Source organism: Mustela putorius, unplaced genomic scaffold (assembly GCF_011764305.1).
Source record: "Mustela putorius furo isolate JIRA1106 unplaced genomic scaffold, ASM1176430v1.1 tig00000139_pilon_pilon_pilon, whole genome shotgun sequence".
Taxonomy (NCBI): domain Eukaryota; kingdom Metazoa; phylum Chordata; class Mammalia; order Carnivora; family Mustelidae; genus Mustela; species Mustela putorius.
The window spans coordinates 8,957,843-8,970,404 of NW_025421293.1; the positions used below are offsets into that span (position 1 = coordinate 8,957,843).

At 43.9% G+C, this 12,562-nt stretch overlaps 1 protein-coding gene across 2 annotated transcripts in view; it reads right to left on the reverse strand.

Annotated features, from left to right (window-relative positions):
- Nucleotides 1–7,520: 7,520 nt before the first annotated feature.
- Nucleotides 7,521–12,562, reverse strand: part of LOC101676428 (cytochrome P450 3A12) — a 107,456-nt gene continuing 102,414 nt past the window's right edge. For both annotated transcript variants that reach the window (XM_045075076.1, XM_045075077.1), the window contains 2 exons: nt 11,285–11,447; nt 7,521–10,111 (listed from right to left, as the gene is read on the reverse strand). In XM_045075076.1, the coding sequence (XP_044931011.1) occupies nt 10,028–10,111; nt 11,285–11,447 (247 nt within the window). In that variant the 3' untranslated portion in view covers nt 7,521–10,027. The remainder of the gene's footprint in view (nt 10,112–11,284; nt 11,448–12,562) is intronic.

Here is a 12,562-nt window from a genome sequence, read left to right on the forward strand (position 1 = left end):
TCCAGTCAGACAGACTGCTCTTGAAAACACATAGATATCCAAAGAAAATGTGGCTCTTTGATTTTTTATCATTGACATCATCATCCCCATGAGACTCTTCTTGGGGTGACATCGTGGAGGAAGGATTTCTTTTTTTTTTTTTTTAATTTTTTATTTTTTGTAAACATATATTTTTATCCCCAGGGGTACAGGTCTGTGAATCACCAGGTTTACACACTTCACAGCACTCACCAAAGCACATACCCTCCCCAATGTCCATAATCCCACCCCCATCTCCCAAACCCCCTCCCCCCAGCAACCCTCAGTTTGTTTTGTGAGATTAAGAGTCACTTATGATTTGTCTCCCTCCCAATCCCATCTTGTTTCATTGATTCTTCTACCCACTTAAGCCCCCATGTTGCATCACCACTTCCTCATATCAGGGAGATCACATGATAGTTGTCTTTCTCTGCTTGACTTATTTCGCTAAGCATGATATGCTCTAGTTCCATCCATGTTGTCGCAAATGGCAAGATTTCATTTCTTTTGATGGCTGCATAGTATTCCATTGTGTATATATACCACATCTTCTTGATCCATTCATCTGTTGATGGACATCTAGGTTCTTTCCAGGCTCAGACAAGATATCAGGTCCCCCAACCTCCTTTGGAGACAAGCGCTCCTTCTCTGTGCTCTCAAACCACTGCAGTTGACCTTCCACCATATTGAATCTATTGAGTCTATCCATGAGTCTGGACTTTGCCCTGCCTACAGGGCATATTTGGACCCGAACCAGAGTGGTAACTAGGAAATGTTTGTCGATCTAAACAAAAAAAACCAGAGCAAGAAACTTCCTGCTGACCTCTAGGCATTTTTGAGGTTCAGATGAGCCTCGGATAGCAGGTGTTGGGAAGTGCCCAAGTGACAAAAACAATAGAGGTACTGGTGGAGTCCACAGGCTGTATCCAAGATGTGTCTCACAAACAGCCACAATATTTTGCTGAAGTGAAGAACACTGTGTGCTCAGCACTGCGTAGGCTCTGAAAGGACAGCTGTGGGGTCAGCATTAGTCATAATGCCTTTTCTGTCCTTTGGGGCGAGTGGGCTCCAGCCCAGCACTGGGACTAATGAAATTGTCTGGAAGCAGCTCAGCATAGTGAGTGAGGCCACAGGTCAAAGGGCTCCAACTTTTCTACTCTCTCACTATAAGCAAGTCACTAACCTCTCTGTGCCTCAATTTCTTCAGAGGGTTATTAGGAGGATTAAATGATAAATCTGTAAAATTAAGCCTTTGATTTCAAGAGTGAGATCTTTCCAGCTTGCTGATTCTTCCATTTCATCTTTGTTAATCAATCAATGGTGATATGGTTCCAACTGCAGAAATGAGAGACAGGCTGCTCTTTTTTTTTTTCTTTTTTTGTGATTGATTAAAAAAACATTTATCAAGGACCAATTTTATATCACATACTTGGTATAGTAGAACACAACTTTTAGCATTTGAATGTCTAAATTCTACTTAGACCACTTGCTAGAAGTGTGATCTCAGACAGATCATCCCACGTTCATTTCTTTCTTTCCTTCTTTCTTTCTTTCAAGATTTTATTTATCTTTTTGAGAGAGAGAGTGAGAGAGAGGGAGAGGGAGCATGAGCCAGGGGGAAAGGCGGAGGGAGAGAGACAAGCAGACTCCCTGCCCAGTAGTGAGCCTGACACAGGGCTTGATCCAAGGACTCTGGGATCATGACCTGAGCTGAAGACTTAATTGACAGCCACCCAGGTGCCCTGGTCATCTCATATTTCTGAGCCTTAGTTTTACCATTTTTTTATATAGGAAGAGTAACATTATCCGCCTTCCAGGTTTGTTGGGAGAACTTTAGATGAAATAATATATGTAAAGGGCCTATACAACTTCTAGTGTGCAGTGAGTGTGGACTAAATGTTCTTTATTTGCCACGTGGAATGAAAAGGTAAACATGTAGGAGCTAGCCTACCAAAGGAAGTTGATTTCTTCTTTGGATTGGTACTGGACTTCTATACAAAGAGAATACAAAATAATGATGTATATTGACTTCTGTAAAATTTCTTTGTGATCTCTTTGTGGACAGAATGAAGAAAACATGGGTTGAATGATGGAGTAGCATATGATCCATAAGTTTAACTCCAAAATAGTTGATTTGAGTTTTATGACAGCCTAAAAGAGATATCTAGCTCTATACTAGACTTGTTGCTTTTCTAGACAACATTTTAATCAATGATATGGATGAAAATATAGACAGTGATATAGACAGTGATATGATTAAATTGAAGTTGACAGAAAGCTGGGGAAAAGCGTTAATATGTTGAATGTCAGAATCAAGATGTAAAAAATTTTTGGATAAACTAGTATAGCATGTCAAAACAAACATAATAACATTAAATATGAACAAAATAGGTCTTGATTTTGCAACTACAAATGTCTAGGACAGGGACACTGAAGAATAAACAAAGAACCAGTATGAGAAGGAGGAGAGTATTGTGGCTTAAAATACAAAGAGTAGAAAATCTCTCAAGGTCTACCATATCCTGGAGCTAGCTTTCCTTTGATCTGCATACCAAAAAAGCAGTCTGTGGTTTTAGTAGCTTTTTTTAGCAGCCATGTCATAGTTTTAGCTCATAACTGAGCTTTCTATCATTTGCAATTCCCAAGTCTTAGCTATAAGAATTATAATCCAGTCAGACAGACTGCTCTTGAAAACACATAGATATCCAAAGAAAATGTGGCTCTTTGATTTTTTATCATTGACATCATCATCCCCATGAGACTCTTCTTGGGGTGACATCGTGGAGGAAGGATTTCTTGTTACCATCAAGAACTTCTTGGTCTCACTTAGATAATGAGCTTCTGAATTCAGTCTTTCTGATTCCTCCCCCCTACCCCACCATTTCCCTCTCCCTGCTCCTCCCAGAATGAGCTCAGGATGTTTGGGGGTGTGACTTCTTCTGAGCCGGGAAAGTGGGCCTCTGAACTTCTCTCTGCTCTGGACTTTACAGGTGGCACCTGGCCTCTGCCCTGGCTCTACAGAGGGTTCCGTGATGGTTTGTGGCTGTGTCCATGGCTCCATGAGGACCGGGAGTTGCCCTTGCTGACCTGCCCTTATCACTGATACCCAGGACCTCCACCATCCCCCCAACTCTGATGAGAGCACACATTCACTGCTGTGTGCTCTCTAGCCCTCGGTGACAGGCATGTGAAGGCCCACTATTATCATCCCTGCATCACAGATGGGGAAACTGAGACCCTTAGGTTTAAATAACTAGATCCCCTAGCTTGTTTTAGCACAGCTGGCTTTGGATCCAGGCAGAGTCTGCCCCTCAACCAGCACAGCCTAGTGGTGGCAGGAATCTTCAGCTTCCCAATAGAACAACTGCTGGGACCCTACCTCTTTACCTATGTGTATGCATACCCATTCCAACACACTCCCTTGTACCCAAACCCCTGTATATACACACATGCCCCCCTATACACACATCCTGTACACAGAAACACACACAACTTCTGGACACACACACTCCCCTGTAAACACAAACACACATCTAAACACACACTCCCGTTACACAAAAGCCACACATACACACACACACACACACCTAGACATACACACCTCTGGACACAAACACACCACCACCACCATCACCCCCCTCTCTGCCCAACAAGCCCAGCAGACAGTCAACCCCTGGACACTCTGCTGAGTTCTAAGCTGTGGCATCTAAGACATCCCAGCTCCTCTGTCTCTGTATTAGTTACTACACTGTAATCAATTACCATAGAACACAGTGGCATAAAACAATGATTTTATTATCTCAGAATCTGTTGGTGAGGAATTTGGAAATGACTTAGCTGAGTGGCTCTGACCAGAGCCTCTCATGAGGCTGTGGCCAAACTATTGGATGGGGCTGCCATCCTCTGCAGGCTGGACTGAGTGGGAAGCTACATCACAAGTAGCTCACTCATGGGCTTGGCAGGTCAGCACCAACTCTGACAGGAGGTCTCAGGTGTGTACCATGTGGCTGCTTTACTGTCCTTACAACATAGCCGCTGACTTGTCCCAGTCACTTGACCAAGAGGGGCAAGGTGGAAGCATCTTTTTCTCATATGACTCAGCTGCAGTCACACACTGACATGCCCAAAATATCCTCCTGGTATCCCAGGCCAGCCCTGTTCATGGGGAGGGACTACACACCAGGAGGAGAGATACTGGGGTGCTCTTCAAACCTAGGTACCCTACAGCCAAAGTGTTGTCCTTCTGAGAGGCATGGAGGGGCTTAAAGCCTTGGGTGTCATGAAGGTCCAGCATGTGACAGGTGCTCAAGAAAGTCAGTCTTCTCCCTTCTTCCCTTTTGTCCTGATCTACAGGACTCCAAGAACCACCCCTGTTTAGACAACCATACTCCTTTCTCTGAGCTCATCCACAACCCCACTGCTGCCTCCATAATTCACAGGAACTGAAAGGTGATGGCTTCCACCAACTTCCCCCAATTGTCACCTCTCTTCTGGGTCCTATACATCTGACTCCACTGAAGTGAAGAAGGGATATTGCAATGATTTAATGTAGCATGACAGACCACCCAAAAGGACTGTACAATCTTTTCTTTTACCCATGAAATAAGGGACTGGACTCAGATAGCCAACCCTTGCTTGCAGTCTCATGTGGTTGGAGACAGGCTGGGGCTGGAGTCATCCTGAAGGCTCTCTTTCCATGTCTGGTTTGAAGAGACCTGAACAGCTGGGCCTGGAATGCCTGGGGCTTCTAGGGATTTCAGCATTTCTAGATACGTACAACGATGACTGGTGATGATGAGGATAAATAGATAAATGATAGATAGATTATAGATAGATAGAGAGAGAGAGAGAGAGAGAGATGACAGGTAGGTAAAGAGGTAAATATGATTAGGTGATAAAGAGATAGAGATAGTGACAGGTAAATAGAGAATCCTATATACTTACATATAGACTTACAGTACTACATTTACAAACAAGGATTTGCATCTTCAAACAAGAGTCCATGGAGAAGACAATTCTTGAACTAAAAAACTGAATTAGAAGTTCACACACCCTATAAGTCCTATCAGTCCCATGGACAGTCACCTCCTCTGCAGAAGCTAATCTGTCACAGGAGAAGAAATAAGCCCCTGAATGAGCTAATTTTGACTCAACATTTCTGGTCCTGCCTGTCTTTGACCCTCAAAGATTTAAGTAGCTCTCATCTGAGCTCTTCATGAATCCTGGACACCGTACAGCGTGGAGATGACCAGACACACTAGGCAGAACTCTGGTACCAGAAAAGCAATTCTAAGAACGTCCTGGAGAGATGCCATCAGAACACGGAGCTATTACTGCAGTGCATCCTGGGCCCCAAGACTGCCTGCTCCTAGTCATGATGACTGTTAACCTTAAAACTAAAACCTGCCAGTTGTTCTAATAGCACAGAGGGAGTTAATCAGAAAGAAATGAGAATTGCAATCCAGAACAAACAAGCTGCAGCAACCGTAGTCAAGTCTGAAGAACAAAAGGGAGCTGTACTTTTTCAGGGGGGAAGGGGAAGTAGGGAAGGCTATTATAAACTGGAGTCCATTGGAGTAACCCAGGAGTTTGAAGTGTGCTGGCTTCTCATTGCCAGAGCTCTTGTGGGGCGGAAGGGGTGGTAGTTGTGGTGACAAGGAGAGCCCTTTTTCCTCCAGCTGGGATAGTAAGTTAGAGAGCAAGGCCAAGTTCCTTTGAGGCCAAGCTCATCACTTCATGTTGGGTCTGGGTGCTAGGGCATGAGGGTGCCCCTGCTGACCATCCCAGTGAGGTTCACATGTTGATTTTCATCTTACAAAGTCACTTCTAGACAGGGCGTGTTTATATTGTTTTTTGAAAAATTCCTGGACAACACCAGCTGAGGCATTAGTATCTTCATAGTTAAGCCTCTGGGAAAGATGTCTGCAATTACTTTCTCAAATGGAGATTGAAGCTGGACTTCACAGGGATGGAGCCCAAATGTCCAAATGAACATGGTCTCTAGAGGACTGAGGATAATACAGCTATGAGAGTAATAGCCAACATTGATTATGAGCTCGCTGCATGCTCCCTGGTCTGTGTCCCAAACACCTCACACACATCATCTGGTTTCATTATCATGTCAGATAGGCACCGGTAGTCTGCCCCTATTTTACACAATCTGAGGCACTAAGTACCAAGGAGGGAAGGTGTTAACTAATTAACTCCAGGTTCCATGAAAAGTGTCTGTAGAGGAGGCGGGTACCAGACTCCTGTCGCCAGGCAGCATACTCATCCCCCAGTCTCTGGAAAAATTCATTCTTATGAGCTCAAGCTGCCCCACTCTCTGGGGAATCACCCTTGGCCAATCTGAACCCACTTCACCTAGGAGTTTGTGCCTCTTGGAGGCGGGAAGGCAGTCTATGACCCACTGATGGAGTAGAAAATGCTAGTGACTAACTCATAGTGATATCGACTCTGTAATACAATTCTAGATCCAGAGCTCTCCATGATATTAGGCTCCCCCTGCCCCAGCTTTGCTCAGCTTGTGCTCCTGCCCTACCCAGCTCCCCTCAATCCTTTCTCCTGAGAGCACTGTCTTAGTAAACCATTTGCTCTAGAACCCCCACCTCAGGCTCAACTTTTAGGGACCTGACCTGAGACAATAAAAAAGCCCTAGCTAACTTCTGCACAGTGGCATTCAGCTAAGGGGCATATGGGTGCTAAAATGTGGCCCAAAGCTTGTGGGCCCAGCTATGCAAAGGGGGTACCTTTTCTTCATTTACCCAAGGCCACTGATTGGTCTAGACTCAGCCCTGGACTAAGCTGGGATTCAAACTCCAGGAGCTCCAGCCTCAGAGCTTCCCATCTCTCATTCATTGTGTGGTGCTGCCTCGTTGCTTAAAATAATATAAGCTAGATTCAGGCAAAGGACAAGGAGAGCTGTGTAGGCTCAAGCTGCTTTTGTGATCCACTTCTCCCAGAAAACAATTACAACCTCCCAGAAGAGTCTCTTCCAAGAACTATTCTCCTGACACATCTCAGAGTAAATGCTGACCCGATATTTCAAAATCCCCCATATTCCTATGAAGATATCTCTATCAAAGTCAGGAAGTGGATGCTGACACATTATGGCAAGGAACAACCAGAACCTTCAATTCCCTGGGTGGCTCAGTGGGTTAAAGCCTCTGCCTTCTGCTCAGGTCATGATCCCAGGGTCCTGGGATTGAGCCTGCACTGGGCTCTCTGCTCAGCAGGGAGCCTGCTTCCCTTCCTCTCTCTCTGCCTGCCTCTCTGCCTGTTTGCGATCTCTGTCTGTCAAATAAATTAATAAATAAAATCTTTAAAAAAGAACCTTCAATTCCCTCAACTGGTCTCACAATGTCCTTTATAGCAGAAGGACACTGCTCACACACTGAGGTTACATGTCACCCTTCTTTAGTCTCCTTTGTTCAGTCTGCCTTATTTTGTCTCTGGTATTTTGTTAAAAAACAAAACAAACGAAACAAAATTCTGCAAGCAACTTGAACATCTGATTGGCTTTATTAAGCAATTCATGAACTGGCACCATCCCACCTGCCAACTCCACAGATACTCCCAGGATGTGTACAATTGCATGGTTTTCTAGGGATGAGAGTGGGGCAGGAAGAGCACAGAGGGAAAAGGAAGCATTGCTTCAGGACAGGACACCTTCATTCTGGGGGATGGACTTGCAGGGTTTCTATCCTGCAATGAATGACTCACTAGTGTACATCAGGAAATTTCAGACAGACTCTTGAAAGGTCCCCTTCCTGGGATACGTTGAAACACAGTTGCTTGCTGTGAGGTGGGGTTGCGGACCAGCGACTCCAATCCTGGCTTGCGTTTTCTTTTTTTATTGCTTTCAGGACCGTGATGTTGTAGAAGATTGCACACCAGTTACAAATTAGGAGTAGATATTCTTTTATTTCAGTGTGTCTCACAATTTGGGGGATTTCTTTTCAGGTTTGCCTCCTTGGCAAGAATATCCCAGAGGGGACGCTGGGTTCCTCCAACCACATCCTATCTGGTGATGCTCCATCCCTTCCTCCTGTTCCTGATGGTGCTCACTGGTCTGCCGGGTCTCTGCTCTGTCAGCTGCTCTTTCTTCAGGAACTCATGGGTGTCTGAGCTGTAGTACTTTGAAACTGTGTCCTCATCAATTGTAATCTGTTCCTGTATTTCTCTCCACCTGTGCGTACTCAAGTGTCCAGTTTTATTCAATGGGCTATAATCTCTCCCTATCGCTAGTTAACATGATGCCCAAATTGTTCCTGAGGGGTGGAAGTGACCCCACATATTAGCTCTGTGTCCTGTGGATGTTTCCCCATCACTGTGGAGTACACAATGCTCCTGGCTCATCATGTGCTTTCCCAGCCTGGAATCAGTCATTTCTCTCAAATGCCCTAGTTCCCTTCAGTGGAAAATAACATTTGTGAGCCAAGATCTGGGCAGTAGGTAAGCTCTTTGCTCTTACCGAGTCATTGTTTCTAAGAACTGTCCATGGAGAGAGGTAGGGGATGTGTGTTCTTGCACATACACAGACAGACACATACATTTCTCTCTCTACCAATCTGACATCTATCCATAGGAAAGCACGACATTGCATTGACACACTCACTTCCAGTCTCTGAATACACAGGCTTCATTTGGCTTTCTCCCTTTCCAAGTCAGAGACTCCCTTCTCCAACAGAGAAACTCCTGAAACCATTTAGCGGTAATATATTTACCTATTTGATCAATCCCTCTTTACGTAACTAACCTTTATTCCATCTCTTACCACTCATGTATGCCCCGACCATACTACCTGGGTTCTCCACACTGTACTTGGGCTCCAAGGTCTCCTTCAGACCAACCTCTGTGTGGGCACACCTCTCATCTAGCTTGGGCTCCCTCACCCATGCCAGCCTGCTTTTCCATGTGTACACCCTCCCACCACACTCAGTCTCTAACTTGGAGTCACTATGACTCTTCTCTGCCCCTGACCCCAGCATGGGGCTGCCACCTGGCTGTGCCCCACTGATGGCATTAGGACTAAATTATCTGGAAAGGAAAGGCAAAGGAAAAGGCCAGGAAAGGAGATAGAAGGGGCTGGAGGGGAGGGGAGAAATAGGAAGAATTCTATGCAGCTCCTCATACCAACTGAAATGGACAAATGTTTTTCGCCTTCCTGCCAAGTCAACCGGCCAATCAACCACATCTGATTCAACATTCATTCTGTCAGGACAGTTGGGAGCTGAGGCTAGAACACAAAGAGAAAGCATGTCCTCTGGGTACCAGAATATCAGGGCAGATGAAATAAAAACTAATCATATAATACTAAGTGCCTCAACTGAGAGTTAGAAAAAACATGTGTTCCACGACCTGTAGAATTCAATTGTGAATAGACTTTCTGACCAATGGGCAAAGTCACAGTGGCTTAACTCTCACTTATCTTAATATATCACATTGGAGTTATGAATGAGCTCCACCCACCCAGCAACTGAAAACATTCAGTCACTGGCTCTCACTCATCATTTTACAGATTCCCTTTTAATGTGCACAAAAACATCAGTTCAGAGTTTTGTAAAGTGATGTTGATAGACTTGCTCAGTGTGATAGTTAATGTGGCATATTCAAAATAAGACATGTGATAGAAATATCACTCCCATAGTCATGATTATAATTCTCATTTTCATTAAAGTAGGTTGATAAAATTGTGGAGAAAGTTTTATTCTTTAACGGGGAACAGATGGTACTAACTGGGGGTAGTCTGTGTGAACCAGACAGGCTAAGTCGACATCACTGGCACTTATTGGGCACCTCCTTCGCTCTCCACAATACAGAATGCTCTACACAGACACCAAAAAAGCTAAGTGAATGTATGGAAGCCCTAGTCATCTGTCACAGGCAGTAGATGCAGGCCATCTTCATTTCTGGGTTTTACTCACAAAGGAAATTGAGGTCTCTGGTGATCTGGGATACAGCTTCTTGGAGAACAAAAGGGAGGTCCATAGGGGAAGTCAGGCTCCATTTACACTCCATCTCTTAGCTCAACCTTGAGAACAATGGGTTTTTCTGGTTGAATTAACCCTTGAACATTTAATTTCATGGGGATCTGCAACAGTTAAAACAAGCATATGAGAATCAACAAATGAAACCCTGCCAACAACAGAAGCAAAGAAGGCAAGATACATGAAGGACAGCGATGTATTACAAACATATAAATACTATTACTAGATTCATCTATCTCTGATTTTTTAAAAGTACTCTGTAAGCTGTCAAGACTGGAGCATGAAAGCATTCATCCATCACTCATTCAACAGATGATCTATTGTTAATCTGTAGCAGGCTGGAGACACATTGATGTTGGCTGGTGTTCTTCTTCTATTTTAAGGAAAAAGGGCGAGTCTTTACCATTTAAAACAGATTCTTAGCCATTGTGGCAAACAATTTTGAAAAGTGCCAGAGTTAATTTTCTATACGTTGACTCCTGAGTGTTTATTACACATTTTGTTGTATGGACATCCACACTGCTAAACACGCTGTCACCTCTCTTGTGGAAACATCCATTCATAATGACAGATTGGGATGGGAAGGAAGCACAGCCTGACAGGAGCTAGGCTTGCAGAAGGGGGAGTCACATACCCAGGATGGCCTGGACCCTGGGAGTCCTTCACATCAGGCAGAAATACTTCACACCAGATGCTTCACACACTCTCAACCTTGCTTGCCCTTGTGAATCACACAGGCTTCATTAAAGGGGGCACCTTTAAAGTCACACTCTGGGTGAATTAGGTTAGAGTTTCTGAGATGACCTGGGCATCAGGATTTTTCACAAACCCACTGATTCCCACGTACAATGAGGGTTTGAGAACACCAGAGTGTCTGTAAGTCATGGTGGAGAGGAGCATCGTTCAAAAGTCACAACGTGGTTATCACTGCAAGTCATGACTATGCACAACTTGGTTCCTTCCTTCCCATGGACTTAAAAGAAATTTAAAATACTGCTCAAGGTCATCATTCTGTGTATAATGATGTCACATGAACTGTACTGGCCATGTGACCCTTATGGTTGGGTGGTCATAAACCACAGATATGGCACTCAGGAACAGAAGGGCCCTTGAACATCACAGATGGCTTCAAATAGATTCTCTGACTGATAGAACAAATTACTAGGCATGAATGAGTCCACACACACACACACACACACACACAGCTCTATTCCATATCCCTTAATTTAAAAAAAATACAATAAAACATTCTTTTTGCAGAAAGTGCTCTCTCTGACCTGTGTTTCTTTACAAGGTTTGAAGGAGAAGTTCTGCAGGACTCTGACAAGGGCAAGTTTCATGTTCATGATCGCAAACCTCATCCCAAGGCAATTTCGGGGTCCAGTTCCAAAGGGCAGGTATATGTAAGGATTTATGCTGTCCTTGTTCTTCTTACTGAACCTGATTCCACAACAAAAGTTGGAAACAAGTTAGGGAAGCTTAAAAATCACAAGAGCTACATATTTGGGGTTCTCAACCAGGGATACATAGGAAATTTGATTGGCTGGTTACAGAAGTCCTTCTATGCTACTCTGCTGTGGTCATTGCTACAGGTCACTGGATACCCCTTCCCCTATGGGGGCATTCAGTCTTGTTGAAGAGATGGGAGGAATGCTTTTGAAAAGATTTATCTTAAATACTCAAATTATATTCAAGGTGGTGAGATGTTCATCCTCTGAAAGGCAAGAAATGAGCCTGATTGAAGGAAATGTAGGATCTCACCTACACTGACTGACGTTGGTCTTATATCCATGCAGAAAGGAAGCAGGACAAATGCGCCCCATGATTTACATTGTTATTATTTCCCTTTCCCTCCTTACCCTCCTGCTAGGACAACCCCAACCGATTTTCAGATGATTTACGTAGGCACGTGACACAACTCCACTATAATCATACTCACAATTACGAATAATCACTCTAATTACTGAGTTTTTGTCTACCTGCCCACAAAGCTATAAATTCCTTAAAGGTTAGAACTATAATTTATTTACAATTCATTCCTCCATATGAATGAAAAGTGATAATGGCATTGTGGAGAGGTACTATTTAAAACTCACTATATTATAGAGAAGATACTAGAATGTTTACCGATGATATGTTTTAATGTAATACAGAAAACAGATAAGGAATTATAACAGTGCATGGATGGGGCAGCTGATATGGGTTGGTATTTGTTGGGCAGGTGATGGGCACAGATAGATTCATGTAAAGTATTTCATAGACTTGTGTCTATAGAATATGGTTGTACATGTGTCAAAAATTCTCCACAATAGGGGCACCTGGTGGGTCAGTTAGTTAACCATCTGCTTTCAGCTCAGATTATAATCCCAGGGTCCTGGGATCAAGCCCCATGTTGGGCTCCCTGCTCAGTCTGGAGCTTGCTTCTCCCTCTCCCTCTTCCCCTTCCCCCACTTATGCTCTTTCTCCCTCTCTCTCACTCAAATAAATAAAATCTCTTAAAAAGATTTTATTTATTTATTGGGCAGAGAGAGAGACAGAGCAAGCAAGGGAACTCA